Raw genomic sequence first — 26,047 nt, forward strand, 5'->3', positions numbered from 1 at the left:
TATCCAGGTACATATGTCAAGAGAGTTTCACTTACCTGGTCAAATAGCTCACAACTTCTGTATTGTCCAGCTATTATGTATTTTCTGGAAAGCCGAACGTGGAGAAATGGTTGGGGAAATTTTCGGGCACGAGCAGCATTTGCATTACATTGTCAATTTTATATACATATTTTTTCTGAACTTCATGATTGAAAAAATCTGTGTATGTGAAAAAATAAGATTTTCAATGAAAAGTAAAATTTTAACAAGTATAAAACAAATATAGTCAAAAAAGATTCAGAAAGCAGAATTAAAAATGGCTATAAATTTTTGAAAAGCTATATTCAGTTTTTGATCATCAAAGGTAAGCATATTTGATTATTTCTTTTGTTCAATTGTATGATAACTCATTATTTAGTCAGGAAGAGTAATCAAATTGTATTTATATGTAGGGAAATTGAAAATTCAATCATCTATATGCTGAGTGGGGTGTATTTTATTCCAGTAGATGTGAATTATCGTGGCATTTACTGGAGTGGCCATGCAAATAAGCGTAGTTTCGGTGTTGAGCTTGTGGTGGAAGAGAGACTTAGTCACCAAGTACCTACTGACGTTCACGCCTGTGAACGAACGTTTCGCGGCAATCCGCATAAAATCTAAATTTTCCAATATCTCATTCATAAGCGCCCAAGCACCGACGGAAGTAAAGGTAATGAAGTGAAGGACGCATTCTATGAGCACCTAGAACGTAGCTTATATCTTGATAAAAAGTGAATTTCTTAATGCTGCCTTGAAAATTTGTGGTTCAGTCAAAAACAGGCGTGACATTGCTTACAGGAACATATCTTTTTCTTTTTGCTAAATCACCAGCTTAATAAGCATGAAATGAATTTTTATTGCTGCCACTAAACAACTGATGCTGCAGCTGATGATGACAAGAAGCCACACCTACAGCTGCCCCTGCCCTAATATAAAAGTTGTGCTTGACGACTTTAACGCCAGGGTGGGCAAGGAATGTGTTTTTGGCCCCACTGTTGGAAAGTTCAGCCTACACAACGAAGCTCCCCCACCTCTAATGGGCTGAGGCTAATCGACTGCGTCCGTGCTCCAAACACTAGGTTCCAGCATAAAGATATACATCAATGAACATGAATTTCCCCTGGTCGAAATATATCGAATCACATCGAACCCGTTACGATATACGGACGGCATGCCTTCAGTCTTTTAGATGTACGCACGGTAGAGTTGTGCTTTTTCGTTCATTTCAGAGATTCGGTTCTTTCGTTCTTTTTCTAATGAACGAAAAATTTGTTCTTTTTGTTCATCTGTTCCTTTTTTTCAAGCAAATTTGTTCACTGCTGCTCACACCCACGAAAAAAGTCAACAAGTATAGATGGAGGTGTGTATGCAGCAATACTTTGTGTAGGTTTATTTAAATGTGTTATGAATATACATATAAGTTAATATATATATACTAGAAGACCCGGCAGACATTGTCCTGCCCTAAATCTAAATTTGGCCTATCTGCATACATTTTAATAAGCTTTTTCCGTCTGACTCTGCCCTTCCCCCCTCTTCACTTTTTCCTAATCCTCTTATTCACTCCTCCCTCCGTCTTTTTCGCTTCATCTATCTCCATCTTCGTCTCATTCTGTCTCCTTCTCTCTTTTCTCTTCTCTCAATTTCTACTCATTCTTCTGCATCCCTTATTTCCTGTCCCAGAGGGTCGTATGTATTTTATTCCAATCCCAGTCCCAGTCCCACTCCGAGTCTCAGTCCCAATCCTAGTCCTAATCCCAGTCCAAGTCCGTCTCTGGATAATATATTACTCTGTACTAAAGTACTCATCAACAGCTTTCATTTGATATCCACATTGTATAAACACTGTCTAGGCATTCACTGGCCCACGTTTTGGCCTATGTCTCGAAACCCTAGTCACCCAGGGCTATGAAAATTACTCTCTACTAAAGCACTCATCAACAGCTTTCATTTGTTATCCATATTCTATAAACACATTCTAGGGGTACTCGGGTCCACGTTGCGGCCTATACCTCGTGACCCTGTACGTCGATCGCAACCAAACATATGTAGTAACCACCGCGTGAGGTTTACGCAACTTGTGTGAAAGTTTGAACAAAATCGACCGACGCATCTCTTCAAACACCGGCGACCAACTAACACACATTTTAGCCTTCCTTTTTATATATATAGATTTTTATTTTTCACTCTTCACTATAATATTAAAACGAAATGCAGACATGGAACAACTAAAGACTCTCCTGAATTAAAAAAAATGCCGTAGTACCTTTAAATCGCGGGCCCCCTCAGAAACCCCCCCCCCCCCCCCACCCTCTCGACGGGCCTGGTGATGTGCTATACTTGATATCATTCGCTATAATATTTTTTATTGATAAGCACGTTGTTTAATTAAACACCAACCAATTACACGGAAGTATATCCGCACCCCTGAAAATGTGAGTGCCGGTGCGTATACGTAACATGTTATTATTACGTATAAACATATAAAAAAATTGCAATATAAAATAATGTTGCGACTATAAACCGAGATATAACCTATCCTATCTTTCAAGTTAGATCAAACTACACACGGGGCGCAAAACAAATTCAAAATCAGTTCAGTAGTTTAGGAGTCCATTTGATATGTATAATTAACTTCAAAAAAAATACAAATTTCGGAAGATTCAGGAAGTTGAAAGAGTACAGATACAAATAGTAAATATGAACTTTTCAAGTTTAATAAATGCAATAATTAGTTTCCTACAAAAGATGTTTTTCATAAATAGTCCACACATATCTTTTTGTAGCAGTGCCACACATACATATTAGTGTAAGTGGCATCATCGACATTCGTGTTCACTGTGAAATTCTACGTACATATGTATGTATGAATTTACAATGTTCGCGAACGAGAAGAGAGAAATAACTAAAAGAACAAATAGAACCGAAATTGAAGATCTAGTTCACTTGTTCAGTTGAGAGACCCGGTCAATTGAACAAGTTCAGAACGAAACAACGACGACAAGCACGGTATGAAGACCTATCATCGACTCGGATCACTATCTCGTTGCAATCGATACAGGCTGCCAATGATTTCGCAAATTGACTATCACACCTACTTTCTGATACCACAAGTGAACATGACTGAATGCAGGAGCAGTGGGAGCTGCCGGAGAAAAAAATTGGTTACCGGCGACCAGGGCCGCAGAGAGCCGAGCCGGGCCCCTGGGACAGTTCACGTTTACGGGCCCCCCTAAAAACTAAACTCAATCCAGTAAAAAAAATAAAATAACTTACATAAATTTTTCAATTCACATTGTCAGTTTTATTTCATATAAAATAAGATTTGCTGGAGCACTTATATAAATGAAATGTTAGATTTCATTGTTTGATTTACTTACATTAACTTTTTCTAAATATGTACATTTTAAGAGCTTGAATCAGCCAAGGAAAACCTTCCGTGCTTTTTAGTCTGCAAATATGAAAATTACCTATTCAAAACTAATGCTGCGAGCAAGGCTGGACTCCAACGCCAATGTTCCATGGCTTGTCAAGCGATTTTGGCTCATAGTAGAACGTAAACAATTTTTTGCGCGGGACAATAGACTAAAAGAACGCTCCCCTTCAGTCACACTGACTGGAAGTGTGTAAAATATTCTTAATGCTATACAGATATTCGGAAATAATACTTCCATCTTCAAGTCATGAAATATGTTCAGAAGTTGATATGGTAGCAGCGAATCAAATTCCAAATTTGTTAAGTGGATGGCTTTGAGATGAATGATTTCATCTATTAGATCCGTAGAAATATCGATACCATAAATCGTGCAGAATGCCGCTGCCTTTTCTCTGAGCTCTTCTTCCGTCAGATCCTGATACTTCCACAAAAAACTAAATTTAATCGCAATGTCATTTACGGCTTCGAAACGTCTTGTCATATTACCAATCAAGCAGTCCAAAAGAAGGTAAAAACTTGCTCTTTGAATTGAGTTTCGGAATCACACTCAGGTGATTCGCTAGGTAATTCATCAAACTGGCCCTTTCTTATCTTCCTTCTTTTTTCTGCGAAGGTATTCACAACTCCTTACTCCCTGCCAGAACCTTACATTCTTAAAGTATGATCGACCATTGATCCCTGAACTTCTTCAACTCATCAATCAGGCTACGTATATTTTCTGTTTCCACGTCCAGTGTGGCATTTCTAGCTTGCACTACCAGATTTCGATGGTTGATTACCATCAGCACTTTTAGCCAAATGTAGGCTAAGAGGATACACTCACATTTTCCCATATATGCTTCAATACCTTTCAAATCCGTTACTGTTTCTGAACTCAGATTCAAAAGCTTGATTTCATCAATAGCTTTCAATATTTGAGGAATGTGAGTTGCGAAAGGTTTCACACTATCCACACGAGCAGACCATCGTGTTTATGACATGCTTGAGAATTTCCCATCTCTGAGGGCTTGCGCTAAAGATATTATAAAATTTCTGCATAATACCGAAAATTATGATGACTTCTGCACAACATTCAGTAGCTTGCACTTCACATAAATTTAAACTATGACAAGAACAAGGTGCAAATATTGCCAGGGAGTTATCTCTCAGGATATGACTCTGCGCTCCTTTGTAATGACCGCTCATATTACTGCCATTATCATACCCTTTCCCACGGCAGTCATCCAGTGGAATATTGTGCTTTTTTAGAGTGCTGCAAATCAGCTCAGCGATAGCTTCTCCTGTTTTTGCGTTACAATCGACAAACTCTAAGAAGCGTTCTTGGATTTTCCATTTTCCGGAGTCATGTCTAATAAAACATAACGCAATATAAAAACAGTCTGCTCAATATGCACCGAATCAGGGGTTGCATCCACTATTACTGTGTAATACTTGACGGAATTTCTTCCGCTTTCTATCTTTCTAATTACTTGACTTGCACAGATTTCTATGAACTCATAATTGCTGATCAGTTCCAAAATACCAAGAAAGATGCAATTTTTTGAATTTGCGATCAATGAATTATCCCCTCTAAATGCCAATCCTTTTTCTCCAAGAAATAAAACAACATCAAGAATTCTGCGAAGTATCTCTTTCCAACGAGCTGCTTCATTTTTAAGGGTTTCCGCTAAGAGAAAATCCACTTAACTTGCTTTTCGAATTCTCATTTCATATTGGCGCCACTCTATATAGCGAGTTTTATGATTTTGACTATTTTCATGTTCAGGAATTCTGTCGTGTAACCTCTTCCAACCTTTTTCTTTAGAATAACCTGAAGAGTTTGATTGAGTATGATGGAGTATGGAGTATGATTTGAAGGAAATTTCGACGACTTAAGTCGTTGGGAACTCGAAATAAAATGTAATTTTAAGTTAGTTTAAGCATTTTTGACAGATAGCACTTATAAAATTGTGTCAAAAACGTTTATCTAACTTAAAGTCACATTTTATTTCGACTATGAATATGCCCCATAGTATTTGATCGGAAGCTTATGATTTTAGTTAAGTGATTTTCAATTTTAAAACAATTTTTTGTAGCAACAAAATATGTATGTATCTATGAAATCCTAGTTAGAGTACTGTCAATACTGCTTTGCCTTGCCGGGCCCCCAAAAACCTTCCTGGCCCCAGGGCAATTGCCCTGGCTGCCCCGCCCCCCCTCGCCGTGGCCATGCCGGCGACGAAGGAAAAACAAATGGTACGAAGAAGAATGCCGCGTTGTAAAAGAAAGAAAAGACGCTGCCTTTAGAGCTACGTTAAAAGTGAACCCAAAAAAGTCTGTGAACGCTATCGCGAGCTGAAAAGGGAAGCAAGTCGGCTTTACAGGAAGAAAGAATCAGGGGTAGAAAGGCGTGAGTGCGAGCAGATTGAGCTGCTAGCCACCAAGAAAGTTTACTAAAAACTCCTGTAAAAATGAAAACGGCGACCTGGTAACTGATGTCTAGTAGAGGGTGCTTAGATTATAGAGTAAACACTTTTCTCTGCTGCTAAATGGGGAAACTCCTAGGGAAGATTATGAACCCGAGCCCGAAATCGATGATGATGCAATTATTGTTCACCCACCCGATTGTGATGAGATAAAAAAAGCGATAGCCAGAAACAAGGCCGCGGGAGCTGATGGTATTCCTGAGGAGCTATTCAAACTCTGCGGTAAGTACACTTGCATCATCTTCTATGCAAAATATGGTGGAACGAGTGTATGCGACGATTGGAATCTTGGCTTTCTTTGCACAGTCCACAAGCTTCGGATCCTGCAAACTGCGTCAAATATCGCGGAATCAGCCTTCTTAGTAACTCATACAAGGTCCTGTCAGGCGTATTGTGCGAAAGATTGAAGCCCAATATAAATCGGATGATTGGACTTTACCAGTGCGGCTTCAGATCTGGTAAATCTACCATCGGCCAGATTTTCACTATGCGCCAAATCTTGGAAAAAACATCTTCGTGGATTTCAAATCCGCCTTCGACAGCACGAAAAGATACTGACCAAATGTCAATACAGGTAGGCAATTGAAAAGTAGTAATCTGTCGACAAACGAAGAGCATGCTCTACAAGTCATTTAACGTACCCCTCCTAATATATGGCGCAGAAACATTCACACTGGGAACATCTTATGAGACGGCTCTGGGAGTGTTCGAGAGAAAAGCTCTTCGAAAAATATATGGGCCACTACGTATTGGCGAAGGCGAGTACCGAAGGAGACTTAGTGGCAAGCTGCGCGAGCTCCAGGCAGTCATCAACATAATTCAGCGATGGACTAGGTTATGTTACGCGAACGAAAGATGATCCACACGTATAGACTGAATGGATGATAGTGCAAAACGATTTCAATTCTCTTGGTGTAACCAATTGGCGCCAGTTAACCCAACGAAGAAGCGACTGGCGCATTTGTTGGACGCTATAACCAAACGGTTAAGCGCCAATTAAGTAAGTAAGTAAGTACTCCAGTATTATTCATTCTCGCTATTCTTCATTCCTTTTCAAACCCATTTCTGAAAAAAGCATAAACGACCCCAGAGAGATGTACGTGCCCATTTCGATTTTCTGAAAAATATTAGAAGCGATTTTAAACCGGCAATTTGTTTTTTCGGTTGTATTTACCGTATTGACATTTCTCAACCCATCATTATTGATTTGACCTTAACCGCCTTAGTCACATGCCGTCTCATTGCTAAATACGCCAGTTATTTCTCCCTTACAATAACAGATGCCGATTGGAAGCGCCAGAAGAGATCAAGTCCTCCTCTACCCAATCTCCCCACTGATGCCAAATTCGAGGGTCGTGTGAAATACTGTCTGAACCATAGCTTTTGATGGTAGTCATCTAGCGTATCTTTTAAGCCTCTAGTCACTTCACTATGTTTATATCTGCGCAGAGCTGATTCAGCTCTTCCTTGATTTTCCTTCTGCCCTTCGCATCACGGAAGTAAACAAAAGTCCTCCGGAGCATGTTTTTCTCGAAAACTTAAAAGGCTATCCCATATTGTTAAATAGCGAGATATTTTCCGTTCAAAGTTCTCAAACCGATCTGAAATTGATCGACCCTCACGCATCAAGCAATATAAATTTAATTTTGCCATAAATTCGAATCTACAAATTATACTCGAATTGATTATTTTGGCGTATGTGTGACCTATATATCAATCTGTATAAGATGTCTGACCAGTGGGCGGTCCTGTGCACCTTACTAAGGAAATGCCAAATACACTTCGTACGTATATGCAACTGTTTGACGCAGCAGTCCAACATTTGGTCCGTGAATTCTCTATATAAAATTGAGGTGGTCGGTGGAGAGGGATAGAAAGAGAAGGACGAAAAGAGATAATAACAGTAGGAGTGAGAATATGAGGGAGAGTGAGGATGCGAGTGGAATTGATAATGAGATAGGAAATTGAAGGAGAAAGGTATGCTAAGTGAATTAGAGATAAAGACAGTAGAAAGAATTAGGAAGGAAGATATTATGTAACCACTATAGTTATAGCTTCCGAACGGTGTTGAAACACTCAACTTTTGTCATTGGCACTTCTAATGTTAGCTCAATTACAAAATTTTACCAAACTTGCTTGAGTGCATGAAAGCATTCTTTAGACAAGACTTGTAGAGTCTTCTGCATTTCTTGCTTTATCTTAATCGGCTCATTCAATTTCCCTATCACTTTCATGCCTAACACGGCATGCACAAAATAAAAAGTAAAAGCGTTGTAAAGGAAAGCAAAAAAGTACAGTCTTGGTGTTGGATTTGTGGGGGGAAAAGAGGCTTCACCCTCAACTAATTGTCACAAAGTACATCCAAGAAGACAACTGTTTGAAGAGGTAATCCAGCCGTTTTATGAGTAAATTGTGTGTGCTCAAAACCCCATCCGCATAAACTCCTTTGTTGAGTCACGCCAGGTGAAACCCGTTATCGCTGTCAAATTTCCTACTATTGCAGCTCCGGTTTAGATATAGTCAGGGCTGTCATGGATTCCAAGTCGGTTTTGCGTTTTGTCGGAATTACAAACCAATATTAGCCGAGTTTTTTTCACACGCGTATACGTTTACGTTTGCGCGTGAAAAAAGAATGCCTATCCTCGCTAAGATAATGCTTAGGAGACCCATCTAGCGGCAGTGGTTAAATAACTATAGCTACAGCACAGGGTGTACCGAAAAGCGGAGACACAACCCTTTGATGGCCATAGGGTATAACATATAGCTGAGTACATAGAATTAGTGTAGAGGGTGAAACAAAGACACATATTTCAGTTACATCTGAGTATAATGCGTATTGAAATTTAGTAGGACAAATTTTATGCGCAGCAATTTCAGAGGTGTGTTTAAAGTTTGTCGCTTAGCAGTCCATATAAAGTTTAAGCGTAAACGTATACAGAAGTAAAAAAAAAAACACAGCTATTGATTTAAATTGGTGTCATAAAATCGTATTGGTTTCGCTCGAATGTAAATAAAAGCGGTTCGAATCAGCTGTTTTGCAGTGTTATCGGTGCACCGGCAATTTTGATGTTAATTTTTTTGGCGAAATTTTATAAAATAATGATCTTGTGCATCTAAACAGAAATAAAGAAATTTATTGACATCAAAATGGCATCAGCAGTTGTAGCATTTATGTTATTGGAAGAAGAAAGTTGCGCGAAGGACAAAAGGAAAACTTTGAGATATCGTGGCAAGGATTCTAGCATGAGTGCACGGTGTCAACGATTTTAAAAGATGTGCTTTGCAATATCTGAATGTTTCTCCATAAATTCAATCAAAATACTGTTTTTCATTGAATTTTTTCGCTTTCCTCTATTAAGAATGAAAATATATGTAAATTTACATTTATTTTTATAAAATAAACTTTTATTTACTTAAATTTTTAGAAAATATTCAACTGCACGAGAAAAACAACTACATATGAAACAAGTAAGGAAGGCTAAGTTCGGGTGTAACCGAACATTACATACTCAGTTGAGAGATATGGAGACAAAATAAGGAAAATCACCATGTAGGAAAATGAACCTAGGGTAACCCTGGAATGTGGTTGTATGACATGTGTATCAAATGGAAGGTATTAAAGAGTATTTTAAGAGAGAGTAGGCCATAGTTCTATGGATGGCCGCCATTTAGGGATATCGCCACAAAGGTGGACCAGGGCTGACTCTAGAATTTGTTTGTACGATATGGGTATCAAATGAAAGGTGTTACTGAGCATATTAAGAGGGAGTGGGCCTTAGGTCTATCGGTGAACGCCTTTTCGAGATATCTCCATTAAGGTGGACCAGGGGTGACTAGAATGTGTTTGTACGATATGGGTATCAAATGAAAGGTGGTAATGAGTATTTTAAAAGGGAATGGGCTTTAGTTCTATAGGTGAACGCCTTTTCGAGAAATCGCCATAAAGGTGGGCCAGTGGTGACTATAGAATATGTTTATACGATATTGGTATCAAATGAAAGCTGTTAATGAGTATTTTGAAAAGGAGTGATCCTTAGTTCCATAGGTGGACGCCGTTTCGAGATATCGCCATAAAGGTGGACCAAGGGTGTCTCTAGAATGTGTTTGTACGATATGGGAATCAAATGAAAGGTGTTACTGAGCATTTTAAGAGGGAGTGGGCATTAGGTCTATAGGTGGGCGCCTTTTCGAGATATCGCCATTAGGGTGGGCCAGGGGTGACTCTAGAATGTTTGTACGATATGGGTATCAAACGAAAAGTGTTACTGAGCATTTTAAGAGGGAGTGGGCATTAGGTCTATAGGTGGACGCCTTTTCGAAATGTCGCCATTAGGATGGGCCAGGGTGACTCTAGAATGTGTTTGTACGATATGGGTATCAAATGAAAGGTGGTAATGAGTATTTTAAAAGGGAGTAATACTTGGTTCTATAGGTGGACGCCTTTTCGAGATATCGCCATAAAGGTGGACCAAGGGTGACTCTAGAATGTTTGTACGATATGGGTATCAAACGAAAGGTGTTACTGAGCATTTTAAGAGGGAGTGGGAATTAGGTCTATAGGTGGACGCCTTTTCGAGATATCGCCATTAGGGTGGGCCAGGGGTGACTCTAGAATGTTTGTACGATATGGGTATCAAACGAAAGGTGTTACTGAGCATTTTAAGAGGGAGTGGGCATTAGGTCTATAGTTGGACGCCTTTTCGAGATATCGCCATTAGGGTGGGCCAGGGGTGACTCTAGAATGTTTGTACGATATGGGTATCAAACGAAAGGTGTTACTGAGCATTTTAAGAGGGAGTGGACATTAGGTCTATAGGTGGACGCCTTTTCGAGATATCGCCATTAGGGTGGGCCAGGGGTGACTCTAGAATGTTTGTACGATATGGGTATCAAACGAAAGGTGTTACTGATCATTTTAAGAGGGAGTGGGCATTAGGTCTATAGGTGGACGCCTTTTCAAGATATCGCCATTAGGGTGGGCCAGGGGTGACTCTAGAATGTGTTTGTACGATATGGATATCAAATTAAAGGTATTAATGAGGGTTTTAAGAGCGAGTGGCCCTTAGATGTATATGTGAAGGCGTTCTCGCGATATCGACCAAAATGTGGACCAGGTGATCCAGAAAATCATGTCGGGTACTGCTAATTTGTTTATATATACAATACCACTAACAGTATTCCTGCCAAGATTCCAAGGGCTGTTGATTTCGCCTTGTAGAACTTTTTCATTTTCTTCTACTTAATATGGTAGGTGTCACACCCATTTTACAAAGTTTTACCCTAAGTTATATTTTGCGTCAATAAACCAATCCAGTTACCATGTTTCATCCCTTTTTTCGTATTTGGTATAGAATTATGGCATTTTTTTAATTTTTCGTAATTTTCGATATCGATAAAGTGGGCGTGGTTATGGTCGGATTTCGGCCATTTTTTATACCAAGATAAAGTGAGTTCAGATAAGTACGTGGTCTAAGTTTAGTAAAGATATATCGGTTTTTGCTCAAGTTATTGTGTTAACGGCCGAGCGGAAGGACAGACGGTGGACTGTGTATAAAAACTGGGCGTGGCTTCCACCGATTTCGCCCATTTTCACAGAGAACAGTTACCGTCATAGAATCTATGCCCCTACCATTGTGCCCCTACCATTGTTGAGAAGGATTGGAAGATTTTTGTTCGACTTATGGCATTAAAAGTATTCTAGACAAACTAAATGAAAATGAGCGGACCACTCCCATTTTGCAATTTTCTTTTATTTTTGTATTTTGTTGCATCATATCATTACTGGAGTTGAATTTTGACTTAATTTACTTATATACAGTAAATATATTAAATTTTTTGTTAAAATTTGAATTAAAAAATTTTTTTTTTTAAAAAGTGGCCGTGTTATTCATCCAATTTTGCTAATTTTTATTTAGCACATATATAGTAATAGTAGTAACGTTCCTGCCAAATTTCATCATGATATCTTCAACGAATGCCAAATTACAGCTTGCAAAACTTTTAAATTACCTTCTTGTAAAAGTGGGCGGTGCCACGCCCATTGTCCAAAATCTTACTAATTTTCTATTCTGCGTCATAACGTCAACCAACCCATCTACAAAGTTTCATCGCTTTAACCGCCTTTGGCAATGAATTATCGCATTTTTTCGGTTTTTCGGAATTTTCGATATCGAAAAAGTGGGCGTGTTTATAGTCCGATATCGTTCATTTTAAATAACGATCTGAGATGAGTGCCCAGGAATCTGCATACCAAATTTTATCAAGATTCCTCAAAATTCACTCAAGTTATCGTGTTAACGGACAGACGGACGGACGGACGGACGGACATGGCTCAATCAAATTTTTTTTCGATACTGATGATTTTGATATATGGAAGTCTATATCTATCTCGATTCCTTTATACCTGTACAACCAACCGTTATCCAATCAAAGTTAATATGCTCTGTGAGCTCTGCTCAACTGAGTATAAAAATGAAATCCAACAGCATTTAACTGATTGTTTTGTTTCCGATAGCAAAATCGATATTATCGGATTCTGTGACACCTAAAACCGACACTAATTCCAATTCGTATATTAAACCGATAACATTGGATTTCATGAAACCAAAGTAATTTTTTGCCGTTTTTAAATCCGATTCCAACACCAATTGGATTCCATGACAGCCCTGAGTAAGAGTTCCCAGCTTTGATCTGATCTTAGTACCCCCAGCGGGTTAGGGGGTTAGAATATACCCGCGCTAGGTATGCCTGTCGTAAGAGGCAACTAAAATACCGGATTCAAGGTGTTTGTATAGCGCAGCCTTTTTAGGTTGCCAGCGCAATACATAGCTTCTCCAAACAAAATTGTCAACCTCACCTATCCGTGGCGAATACTGTTTCATTAACAGCCGAGGCTCTGGCGACCCCAAACTCTTCATGGAGCTAGGGGGTGGAAGGGCAGGATGGCCTAGAAGGTCGCATGTGGTCATAACAAATCGTTCCCAAGATGGTCGGCCTTGGTACCGGATCTGCATACGGCAAAGGACCACCAACTCGATAAGACTCCCCAAGACCTTCGGCGAGTGTCCTTATCGCTATAACAAAGACAGCAACAACACCAACAGCAACAACAACAACATCTGATCTTAGTAAGAGGCAATTATAACATCACTCTTCCTCTAGTTCCTTTTTGACGATACTGCATGTTTTCTGGTCTAGATCAACTAGCTATCAAATTGAATAAAGCTTAATTAAAAACTACTTCAAAATTATATTCTTTTATTATGATTTCTTTCTAAATGTAAGGCTTTATCTCGCACGAAATAACAATAATTTCGTTTGCTACAAGGTACATTTTACATTATGCTAATACATGTCTATGTACTAACTATTTATGTATGTGTTATCATGAGCAATTACAATCTAAATACTATACAGAATTCATGTATATACATTACAAGATATATTCATGTATATATATATTTACACTTCATGTATATTTTAGGGATTGGTATACGAAAATGTATAAAAACTATACGATAGTATCCTACTCAAAGTAAATCAGTAGAATGAATATAGGTAGGTATTTAAGATGTATGTATGTATGTATGTTGGTGGTAATTTGTGACACATATGTATGTAGGTACTAGACAATATTATTTGATTATAAGTAATCATAATTAAGTAATAAATATGTTAAATTACATGAAACATTAATTATAAATATAGAAATTTAATTTTCTAATGCTGATCGTAATAGACTTTCACGATATTTGAGTTTGTCATCGCGCAAACGTTCCAACATTGTTATGCGCTTACGAGGTGTTGGTGGCGGCGCAATAGCACGTGGAATTGAAGGAGGCGGCGAAACGTGTATTGGTTTGATGACAGTCTCAGGGCTGCATAAAGTGGCACTAGGCGAGGATTTACCATTTAAAGATGAATCAACTTTTTCAAGCAGCCAATTCAATGTGCTTGTATGTAATGACAATGATGGTTTGATTTTGAAGGATGTTGATGAAGCTTTGGCTACTTTTTCGAGGAAGGTATCTTCGAGTAAAGTAGATTGTAAACGCGCAGCTTCTAATTGACTGGTATCAATTACATGCACTGAATTCGTTTCAGGGCGCTGTGCAGCGAGCAGTCGGGAGCGCATTTGAGGTCTTTCAGCTGGTAACTCAGGCTGTGTTGAAGATGCCGCCGCACCGCTCATTATAACGGATGCAGCTAATCGTTGTGCTGTACCACGTATATGATCTCTACTGTCGGCGGGACCAAGAAGCGATTCAATGCAATGAATTCTAGCTGCTGCTGAACTATTAATCATTGTATTGCGACGCCTTAAGGTACGTGTAGTTGTTTCGTTTTGCGCGCCAACGACATTAATATCCTTCTTAACCAAACTGGAGAGATCATATACAAAGTCTTTATTCTCTGGCTTAATACGATTGCGTATCGGCCGTCTTGCTGGAGTTTTTCCAGCAATCCCATTACTATTTGCTTCTATTGGTGTTTGTGTGCTTTTCAACTTTTGTCTCGTCATTTTAATAGTCGCGACGACGGCAGTGGTTGGCCCAGCGAGTAAACTTGTTTTAGCGCGTTTTATACGCTTTGGTGTTTGTGCATTTTCATTGCCATTTTCCAAATTATCAGTAGACGCACTAGCCACATTCGCTTTACTATCACCATCTAACACAACAATATCACCATCAACATCTTCTCGTGTATAATTCACTTCTTGTTCTGACACATACTCGATGGACATGGTTTCAGGATCACCCGACATACCGTGTGAATTCCCTAAATGATTGACAATATCGTAACGCCGAAAAGCGCGATATTCGCATAAAGTGCAGCCGAAACGTTGTGCGCGATGGTGAAACATAGAGATGTGACGTCGCACATTACTCAGCGCTGTGAATTGTTTATTACAGATTTTGCAACGACATAATAACCTTTTCTCTGGTGGCACAGATCGTACGCGTCGACTTGACTTTTTATCAGCGTCGTCTTCATTTGCTTCAGGTGTATTTGTTGCTATATCGTACACCGTCTCCTCACGTGTCTCCTCCATCGCAAGACTTTGCTCTACCGAAGCGTTATGTGTCACTTCAGTTTGCGAATTTTCTTGTTCATCCACCATCTCTTCCTGGTCTTCATCCTGTTTGGAATCATCACTACCAGATCCAGTCAAATCATCTTGGTCGATTTCGACCGTTTTCAAGCCTACGCCAAATGTTTGTCTTCCTAGATTGGCAAACATTTCATTCAGGAGTTCGGTATCGGGATCTTCAATAGGAGTCGAGGTAAAACTTGGTGGCCTTGTGTTGTCTTTATATGATTTATCCATAGTAGAAACCAGCTTCGTACGTTTTTCACTAGAGCTCATACCATAAATTGTTGTTCTATCGAGTATGCTATTCTTTACTTCACAATGTTGCAAATGTGTAGACAGTGCAGCACGTCTCTCGAATGATTTGTTGCAATATATGCAAGTGGAGAGTAGGTTTTTTGGCTCCGATTCGCGGGCATCACTGGCAGCACAAAATTCAGCTTTTATTTTAGCAATGTTACGCACAATTTCACTGCCGTTTTCCTTTTTAATTTGTGCCATTACTTCATTAGTGGTTGATCCATCAACGCTTGTTTTAATTTTAGCTGTAGAAGTGGAATGAAAACTTAATTAACAGTAAAAAAAATAAGTAAAGAAGGCTAAGGTCGGGTGCAACCGAAAATTACGTACTCAGCTCAGAGCTTTGGAGACAAAATAAGGGAAAATCACCATGTAGGTAAATGAACCTAGGGTAATCCTGGAATGTTTTTCTATGACATGGGTATCAAATGGAAGGTATTAAAGAGTTTTTTAGAAGGGAGTGGGCCATAGTTCTATAGGTGGACATCATCTGTCGGGTACCGCTAATTTATTTATATATGTAATACCACGAACAGTATTCCTGCCATGATTCCAAAGGCTTTTGATTTCGCCCTGCGGAACGTTTTCATTTTCTTCTACTTAATATGGTAGGTGTCACACCCATTTTTTAAAGTTTTTTCTAAGGTTATATTTTACGTCAATAAACCAATCAAATTACCATGTTTCATCCCTTTTTTCGTATTTGGTATATAATTATGGCATTTTTTTCATTTTTCATTTTAGCTGAAGTTATCGTGTTAACGGTCAAGAGGAACCCCAGCGGGCTAGGGGGTCAGCATATACCCGCGGTAGTATGCCTGTCGTAAGAAGTGACTAAAATACCAGATTCAAGGGGCTGTGTAGCGCCACCCTTCAGGTTGCCAGCGCAATATATATCTTCTCCAAACCCAATTGTCAACCTCACCTATCCGCGGCGAAACTTGTTTTACTAACAGACGAGGCTCTGGCGACCCCAAGCTCCTCATGGAAGTTAGGGGTGGGGAGGGAGGGATGACCTGAAGGTTTAATGTGGCCACATAAATCGTTCCCGAGATGGTCTGGCTACCACCTTAATGGTGCTGTGTTACCGGAACGTACTGGATCTGTATCCAGCAAAGTACCATCACATCGATAACACTCCCAAAAGCCTTCGGGGAGCAACCTTATCGCTACAACAACAACAACAACAACAACAGAAAGGACAGACGGTCGACGGTGTATAAAAACTGCGAGTGGCTTCAACCGATTTCGCCCATTTTCACAGCAAACAGTTATCGGCATAGAAGCTATGCCCTTACGAAATTCCACAAGGCTTGGTACATTTTTGTTCGACTTATGGCATTAAAAGTATTCTAGACAAATTAAATGAAAAAGAGCGAAGCCACGCCCATTTTGCAATTTTCTCTTATTTTTGTATTTTGTTGCACCATATCATTACTGGAGTTGAATGTTGACATAATTTACTTATAGACTGTAAAAATATTCATTCGCACTTTTTCGGCTTTTCGAAATTTTCGATGTCGAAAAAGTGGTCGTGGTTGTGGTCCGATTTCATTCATTTTAAATAGCGACCTGAGATGTGCGCCTAGAACCTATATAACAAATTTCATCAATATACCTCAAAATTTACTCAAGTTATCGTGTTTACGGACAGACGAGCGGACGGACTGACGGACATGGCTAAATGAATTTCTTTTTTCGCCCAGATCATTTTGATATATAGAAGTCTATATCTATATCGATTAGTTTATGCCGTTTCGGATTACCGTTATACGAACAAAATTAATATACTCTGTGAGCTCTGCTCAGCTGAGTATAAAAAAAATAATATGTAGTAATTTTTTTTAATGAAAAAAGCTGTGAATTGTCGTGAAATAAGCCCAAAATAGTTCTAATTTATCAGGCATAGGTCGTAATGAAGGCCGAAATAGTTCGGAAATTAATCAAAAAGTCATCACAAACTTGGGCTCAAATGAATCGTAATAATTTTAAAGTTTCCCTTGGCGTTCTGCATCTTTAAGGCCAAGTTTTCAGTGCAAGTTTCAACTCCAGTTAAAGTTGACTAGAGTTTAACCCTGCCACTGTAGCCTCTTAAACTAAGATGAGCAGCAAAATTTTATGTTATCGACCAAATTGGCAAGGTTGAACTATAGTCAACTTTAATTGAAGTTCAGGCCAACCACAGCTTTCACCCTATTCTAAGATAGATATTTTTTCATTTAATACTTAAATCTCTTATACAATCGTTATAAAGACACCTTAAGAAGTTCCATTTTAATTAAACATCATAATAATAATACTAAAATACTTACCTATAAATGGTCTACGATTTTTCATTTTCTTTTTCTTTAAAATAGTGCTTGTTGTATTGGTTGATGTTACGATACTTTCTTGTGGTATAAATTCTTGTTTTATATTTATAGCTTGATTCAAAACTGGTGCAGTTTCGTTTATCTTTGTTGCTACTTCTACCTCCACAGCTGGTTGTCGTGGCAGCACAGCCGATTTATCCAAATCACTCTCTTTTGGATCATTAGTTGAAGCGCATGTTTTTGGGTCCTCAACCGCCACTTCTGTGAATGTTTGTAATTTTACACGTTTTGCAAGCATAGCTCCACTTACACCAGCTGACAAGGTTTTACTTAAGATATTGTGTTTCACTGGACAATGCATTAGATGTGCAACAAGAGCCTCTTTACGCTCAAAACCTTTTCCACAATGTTCACATTTATGTAAAGTATTCGAAAGCGTGCGCTTCGCTCTTGTTTGCACGATTATGTGCTCAACGCTAGGTTCAGTCTGCTGTTCTGAGTCCTGAGCTACCGGTGATGGGAATACAATTGCATTTCTGTTGAAAGTACGAAAAAAGGAGTATTATGGGATATATTTTTTTAAGTTGTTATTTGATACATACGTGTGGTCCTCACTGAAATGTTTTTCCAGCTCCTTAGTGTTGGAGAAACTCAATTTGCAACGTTCCTGTGGGCAGGAAAGAATTTTCGGTATTTTCTCGGCTTCATTTTCTTCTGCCGCTTGCGGTGGAGTCACGGCACGTTCACCTTGATAATAGAGATTTTTTTAAATTAATTTATTTATACATATGTAAGTTCTTATTAATATCTTAATATATAAAAAACATGTGTCACACAATTGAGGCCAATGGACTCCTAAACTACTGAACCGATTTTGAATTTGTTTTGCACCCCATGTGTAGTTTGATCTAACTTGAAATATAGGATAGGTCTCTAGGGTCTCTAGACCAAAACGTGGACCCGGGTACCCCTAGAGTGTGTGTATAGAATATGGATATCAAATGAAAGCTGTTGATGAGTGCTTTAGTAGAGGGTAATTTTCATACCCCTGGTAGGTCTCGAGATATAGGCCAAAACGTGGACCCGGGCACCCCTAGAATGTGTTTATACAATATGGATATCAAATGAAAGCTGTTGATGAGTGCTTTAGTACAGAGTAATATATTATCCAGAGACGGACTGGGACTGGGATTAGGACTAGGACTGGGACTGAGACTCGAAATGGGACTGGGACTGGGACTGGAATAAAATACATACCACCTTCTGGGACAGGCAATAAGGGATGCAGAAGAATGAGAAGAAATTGAGAGAACAGAAAAGAGAGAAGGAGATTAAGAAAGAGATAGATGAGACGAAGATGGAGATAGATGTAGCGAAAAAGACGGAGGGAGAAGTGAATAAAAGGATTAGGAAAAAGTGAAGAGGGGGGATCGCAGTCAGACTGAAAAAGCTTATTAAAATGTATGCAATTCTCAATGCCCAAAGCGGCAGATATAATATTTAAGCCAGCTATCGAAAATAATTTCATGATACGTCAAATCTGGGGAACATAAAAACAGTCGATATTGAAATAGTTACAAAAATACGATATTCTTCGACACTTGTTGTCTTATCGCTTTTACAACATCCATTCCTATCGAAATAGTATCCTAAATACTGTCGCTTTCGTGTCTAAATGTTATTTCCCTTCAGAGTTCTTCCCGAAGGCTGATAAGAACTGAAACATTATAAGAATTCGAAACGATCATTTCATCCGATATGTGGAGGTCAGGTTGACAATGGGATTGTTGTGGTCGTTGTAGGTGTGCTTCGACCCCTTCGAGTAGGTGCCATCACTAACAAATTGTTATCAATATCATTTAACGGGAGTCCAAACATGATTTGGATATTAGAGGCGTTAGTTCCGCATAACAATTGCAAAGATGGTTGGTGTCATGTGTGGGGTTGGAGGAACTAATTAGATATAAAGCTACATATTGCGCCTTCAGTATTTGTTGACATATAATATTCTTTTTAGCAAATTATATATTTTTCTTCAAATTAGGTCTTTATAAATAAATCGGCCAATGTTTGGGATTTTACGCAATTTCAGGTAAAGTTATCAAGTGTAATGGCATACATCTGTGCATATATGGCAATGATACAAAGGATAAACTTCGACACAAGGATAACAGAGTACTCGTCTACAAGAATTGATTTGCTATTCAGTAACAATGATAAAGTTAAAGCAGTAAATATAGGTAAACATCGCATTTCTGACCATGAGACAATCCACTTCGAAGTGCCAACAACAAAGCTTTGTAAAATGAGAAGGTATGCTACTGTTACATGTTGGGAGTACTATAGTGCTGAAAATCTTTTAACTTTGCTACGAACATGCGATTTCAGCTTTATGTCAATTTCCGGAGTAGAAACTAAAACTAAAGCCCTAAACGAAGTTTTAACTGTGGCTATGCAAGCACTGACTTATATAAAGAGGACCCAAATACAGATAAGAAATAAGTGGTACGACCGAGAATTAACAAACCTGCATAAAAGAAAAATAGAATCTTATAAAACTGCTCGAAATACTGGATTTTGGGACGAATATAACGTCATTAAGAAAATATATAAAAGAACCATAATTTATAAAAAAAAGAAATACATGGAAGATAGAGTAAATCATAACAATGGCGATATGAAACGTATGTGGAAGTGTCTAAAAGACCTCGTCGAGCTTAATGATGTTAAAAAACATATCACTAAAATTGTAATTAACGGTGAATGCCTGGAAAATGAATATGATATAGCTAATGCCCTAAATAACTTTTTTATACAAAGTATTGTTGAAATTAATGATAGCATCGAAGAAATTGTAAATGGGGATGAAATAAGCGCAAATCATAGTAATCCATTTGAAACATTTAAATTTACTGACATTGTAGTGGACGATATTATTATTATCACAAAATCACTTAAAAACAAATATGGCGGCGACAAGCTTTTATCGGAGGGTGTCGTTAAAGATGCCATGACATATACTGCTAATTTCTACAAAGACATAATTAACGAATCCTTAAACAGCGGTATTGTACCTAGTTACTGGAAAATTTCAACAATAATACCTGTTGAAAAAGTAAAAAATACAATGAAACCCGAGGAACTACGTCCAATTAACACGTTACCTACAGATGAAAAAATTATGGAGACAGTGGTGAAGGATCAACTTGTGGCATACTTAGAGAAGCACAATGTGATTATCCCAGAACAATCGGGATTCAGGAAGAGCCATTCTTGTGAAACAGCGTTGAATATGGTAATTGCAGATTGGAAAGAAGACATGGCGGACAAAAAATTTACGGTGTCTGTCTTCTTGGATTTAAAACGGGCTTTTGAAACTGTCGATAGATCTGAGCTATTGGACGTTATGTTTAAAATTGGTATAAGAGGAAAGGCTTTGGAATGGTTCCGGAGTTATTTGGGTGACAGAAAACAGAGAACGATAATTGGAAAGGAGGTTTCATCAGTGGTGGATGTTAACATTGGTTTACCACAAGGCTCGGTCTTGGCGCCAATATTGTTTACATTGTATATCAATGATATCAAAAGATGCTTAAAATATTGTAAAATACGTCTATTTGCGGATGATGCATTGCTTATCATAAGTGAAAAATATGCAGAATGTGCCATGCTGAAAGTACAAGAAGACCTGGACTCGCTATACAAATGGTTATGCCTTAGAAAACTGAAATTAAATGTCGAAAAAACTAAGTTCATGATATTTTGTAAAAACACTAATATCATAAGTAACAATAGTTTAAATAATATTACGCTGAAGGTAAAAAACATGGAAATCCAAAGAGTAGACAAAATTAAGTATTTAGGAGTTTTGATTGATGATAATCTAAATTTTGGAGAGCATGTAACTTATCTGGAAAGGAAAATTGCACAGAAAATAGGCTTCATGTATAGAACATGTAAACATATCAGTCAAAGTCATAAAATATTGGTATATCGTTCAATTATTGAACCACACTTTATTTATTGTCCTACTATTCTGCTATTAAGTAATGATATATATATTAAGAAACTTCAAATACAGCAAAACAAGGCAATGCGATTTATTTTAAAATGTCCTCCAAGAACGCCAAAAATTGTAATGCTCAATAGATTAAACTGGCTTAGTATTAAACAGTCAGTTAGTTATTTCACATTGAAATTTATACACCAACTTAGGTTAGGAATGTTACCGAATTACCTGAGTAGTAAAATACATTATAATCATGAAATCCACAATTATGGAACAAGAAATTGCAATAATATAAGACTGCCTAGAATAAGAACTGAGTTCGCCAAAAGGTCTCTTGAATATTTAGGGTATAAAATGTATAATGAGTTACCTTCTGATTTGAAAGACTGTGAAAATATTAGTAAGTTCAAAGAAAAATTGTTTTTATATTGTACGTCACTAAATGTGACATAAGTATTTATGTTTAATCTCTTATTTTAACCTAAACTAGGTCTTAAAGACCGTAATAATAAATAAATAAAAAATAAATAAATATATGCCTTATCCCAGCACTTCCTAGCATGAGGTCTTATAAATTGGGCTTTATAGATATTAAGAGCGCATTAAAGATCGGTGGTTGTTTGGAAAATCAATTCTGGCAAAAAAAAATATATGTATGGCTTGTACGAGCTAATAAAATTCTACAAGTATTTATGATTAAAAAAACAGAGAAAATCATAAACAAATCGAGTATCTATGTACATGCAAACACTGCTATTTAGCCAACAATTCCAAGAATCATGACTAGGTAAATGTATGCACAATTGTATGTGGGGTTATGTTCGCCATTTGTATGTACCTATAATTGAAAGTACTATTTGATATGTAATTACCTGTTATTTTTTCATCCCGAAGTTCATTATTTTCGCATAATATGCCGGTCTGTTGCACAGACGTATTATCGATAACGTTTTCCAAAACAGATTCACATATCCCACTCGTATCATCAGAAACTTTTTTGGTCGCTATTACATGATTGCTCTGCACAGATAAAAAAATTCAAACAAAAAAGCAAGCAATAGGAATTGTGGATCAGCGCCATTTTATACATACATACTAGCTTATTTCATACACGTATGTAATTTAAACAATGCACCTATCACTTACACTGAATCCGTTGTAATTACCGCCCCCAGCAATGTCACCATCATTGTTGCAAACCGAACTGCGACAAAAAACTCTTTTATGACCGATGAACTGCGTCAGACTACGAAACATATTGCGACACTTTTTACACTCATAAATTAGACTACATTCTTTCAGCAACAATTGCCGTACCTAAAAAACATACCGTAAGCATTAATATAGATATTTTGCAGAAAAAATTTAAAAAGTTGCAACTTTAAATAGCCTTACATGAAGGAAAATAGTTGACCTACTTTTGATAGACTTACAAACACACAATCTTACTAATGTCAGCCACCAACCATAACTAGCATTACTATTTCTACACATCATTCAAAAGATCTTACCTCATCATCACCATTATCGTAAAGCTGTTTTGCCTCTTTAAAGCTACCACCAATATTGGTTTGCATTTGTGGACGCATCACAAATATATCTGGAAAATCCATTGCCATTGTGGCACTTACATCAATGTCCTCAGACGTTATCTGTTCCGTATCGGAGCTATAGTAATCGGATGTACGCTGCTTTCTCATATTTTCGTTGCCAGCAGGTCACGTAGACCCCTTTAGAGCTATATGTACACAATTTTTTCTGCGCTGCACACTGTCGCAAACTCTGCTACTGCACTGCTAACTGCTCTTAATCTCTGTTATTGCTTGATTTATGTGTTTTTATTCGTGTTTTCTCGCACAACCGCACAAGTTTTTAGAACATGATTTAATTATTTAACAGCTTTGAATGGAAATTTTAATAACTCGCGCCACCAAGGTTAATTGAAGCAAACTGACCGTTTGGTTTTGGTAAACGAATGCATTTGCTGGTGCGGCACTGCCACCGCCTAGACACAGTTGTATGCCTCTTCACTCCAAACGTTTCACTTTTTTCTAATCACGATTTGTACGCAAGGAAAATGCACTATACACCTCCTGCAACCAAAAGGAAAATAAATGCAGAAATGCTCTATTTTTTCGCTTTTCCGCTACCTAGTTTTTCGACGCTTTTCCATTTTTCCCCAACACCTTTTACGAATGTCCGTTGGTGCTGCCACATAATTTATCCTCTATGAAACGTCAAAATTTTGAGCACAGTGGCACAGTGGGAAATTTGTTCGCGAACTCCAACAAATAAAGCACGATTTTTAATCAGAACGATTGACACCAAACCCTGCCTCAAGCTGACAATTATTATCGGCTATTTCACACGCTGATGATTATTTGTTGGGTGTGCGTCAATTCGCAAACGAAAATAAATTGCGTGATAAAAAAAGGTAACGTTTTGCAAGACGGTGCACCACCTAATTTTTATCAAAAATTATCAAGGGTGGTATCAAAAGCCGCGTCTTGACCTCCGTTTTTAGAATCCCGAAGCGAAAATTGAAATTTTTATTTCTGTCAAAAGATATAAGCAAAAAATCGGTTCTAATATTCATGTGGTTGTTGTTTTTTTGTCAGATTTGTTGTACATACACGCACACTACGGGTCATTTTACGGTTTTTCGTGAATAACTTTCGACAGAAATACATTTTTTTTCGCTTTCGGGTTCTTAAAACGAAGGTCGAGACGCGTCTTTTGATACCACCTTTGATAATTTTTGATAAAAATTAGGTGGTGCACCGCACCGTCTTTTAAAACGTTACCAAAAAAAAAAAAAAAACAATGTCAAAGATAAATAAATAAGTATCGTTCATATATCTTTAACTAAAAAATAAAGATGCCAAATAGTAGCTGTCTTTTTTTACATCACATCTAGAGACGTTTACGCTTAAACCAAAATAGGCGTCACTCGATACCTTTGTTGCCAAAGCAACCCTGTCATGTCGAATGTGATTCTCACGGAAGTTTTGTTTAGTTTTCTTTAACTGCATCCTATATATTTATGCGGTGAAATGACTTTGCATAATTACGATTTTTGGAAAGAGAATTAATTAATTAATTTAATACAATCAATAAAATAAACACAAATACTCCACGAAAATGTATAGAAGGCGTTTTTATAAATACATCTGACAAAAAAACCAACGACTACCTTGAGAAAACATCGAGTAATTTGCTTTGTCAACAACAAAAGTATCGAGTGACGCCAAAAATGGTGTGTATCCACAATTCATCGCAACTGATTCAGCCATACAACAGAGGGTTGTGTTTCCGCTTTTCGCTACACCCTGTGCTGTAGGTAGTTGTTTAACCAATGCCGCTAGATGGGTCTCCTAAGCGAGGATAAGCGTTTTTTACGCGCAAACGTAAACGCTATTATTTCTATTCTCTTTGGCTGAACGTTAAAAATCTGCTCATGTCAATAACTTTAAATTTCGGGCGAAGCCGAGGTAGCAAAGAAACATACCCGTGTAGAAGCTTTGGTGGTGCCGGATGCCTGGAAGTCCTTCATTTAAAGTGTGTTATTTTAAATTCAAATCTTGTTTAGCAATAATTACCGGCTTCGGTTTCATCCATTGCAGGGCAGACTAGTGTGCCTCTTTTGCCAGATTCACCACTTCTATTTCCGGAAGGAAGTAATGGGATGGGGAATTTACAACAGATGAATGCAGGCTGGGGAGGAGGGTTTTCAGATAGGTCGGGAGACTATTCTGCCAGGAACTCTATGTCAGAAGGAAATTTAGGTTGCCGGGTCAGTGCAGTGCTATGAATGGGAAGCCTCTACTTTGGCTGTTAGGGGAAAAAAATATTCATATAGGTAGTCAGGGCTATCAGAGTGGCTGTCAGGGACTGGTTAACCACCATCGGAGTAATATCACATCTCCTTGTAGCGGTAGCCACATTTCCTGAAAGTTTGAGGAGTATTATCAATGCTGATGGTCCTAGTCTGGCTCGTTTCATAATAAGCACCCTTAAGGTATATCAGAACTGATTTTATATGACCACGTGAGCCTTCTAGGCCATTACGCAGATATAAAGATAGTGCAGCGACTAAAAGCCAAAGAACTTTGCTGGTTAGGTCATGTTATACGAATGAACAAAGACGCTCCGGCCAAGAAAGTATTTCAATCGACTCCGCAGTTTGGATGCAGAATAAGGAGGTGACCTCCACCGAGTTTGGGCAAGGAGGTGGAGGAAGACTTAACTTCCCTGGTGCTCCCGAATTGGCATCAGTTATTGCGATAGCTGGCGTACGAAACATCCAAAATCGCTTTAACGGTTAAGCGCCAATTAATGAAACTGATGAAAAATGTTTCAACGGAGCTCCTAGGATATACTCAAGTTCACCTATCATTGATAATAGTAGTATTAACA

At 38.1% G+C, this 26,047-nt stretch overlaps 1 protein-coding gene across 2 annotated transcripts in view; it reads right to left on the minus strand.

Moving 5' to 3' along the window:
- LOC137237950 (uncharacterized) overlaps nucleotides 1-23,829 on the minus strand; it is a 118,668-nt gene extending 94,839 nt beyond the window's left edge. Inside the window, exons 1-6 of one of the 2 annotated variants that reach the window (XM_067762378.1) lie at nucleotides 23,143-23,829; nucleotides 22,778-22,948; nucleotides 22,504-22,651; nucleotides 18,225-18,369; nucleotides 17,623-18,158; nucleotides 13,149-15,555 (exon numbers count right to left, since the gene is read on the minus strand). In XM_067762378.1, coding sequence (XP_067618479.1) covers nucleotides 13,631-15,555; nucleotides 17,623-18,158; nucleotides 18,225-18,369; nucleotides 22,504-22,651; nucleotides 22,778-22,948; nucleotides 23,143-23,331 — 3,114 coding nt within the window. In that variant the 5' untranslated portion in view covers nucleotides 23,332-23,829 and the 3' untranslated portion in view covers nucleotides 13,149-13,630. Of the gene's footprint in view, nucleotides 1-13,148; nucleotides 15,556-17,622; nucleotides 18,159-18,224; nucleotides 18,370-22,503; nucleotides 22,652-22,777; nucleotides 22,949-23,142 lie in introns of those variants that run through there. The other variant, XM_067762379.1, reaches the window with a different exon arrangement.
- Between the last annotated feature and the right edge of the window lie 2,218 nt (nucleotides 23,830-26,047).

The sequence above is a fragment of the Eurosta solidaginis genome, chromosome 1, assembly GCF_040869045.1.
Source record: "Eurosta solidaginis isolate ZX-2024a chromosome 1, ASM4086904v1, whole genome shotgun sequence".
Taxonomy (NCBI): domain Eukaryota; kingdom Metazoa; phylum Arthropoda; class Insecta; order Diptera; family Tephritidae; genus Eurosta; species Eurosta solidaginis.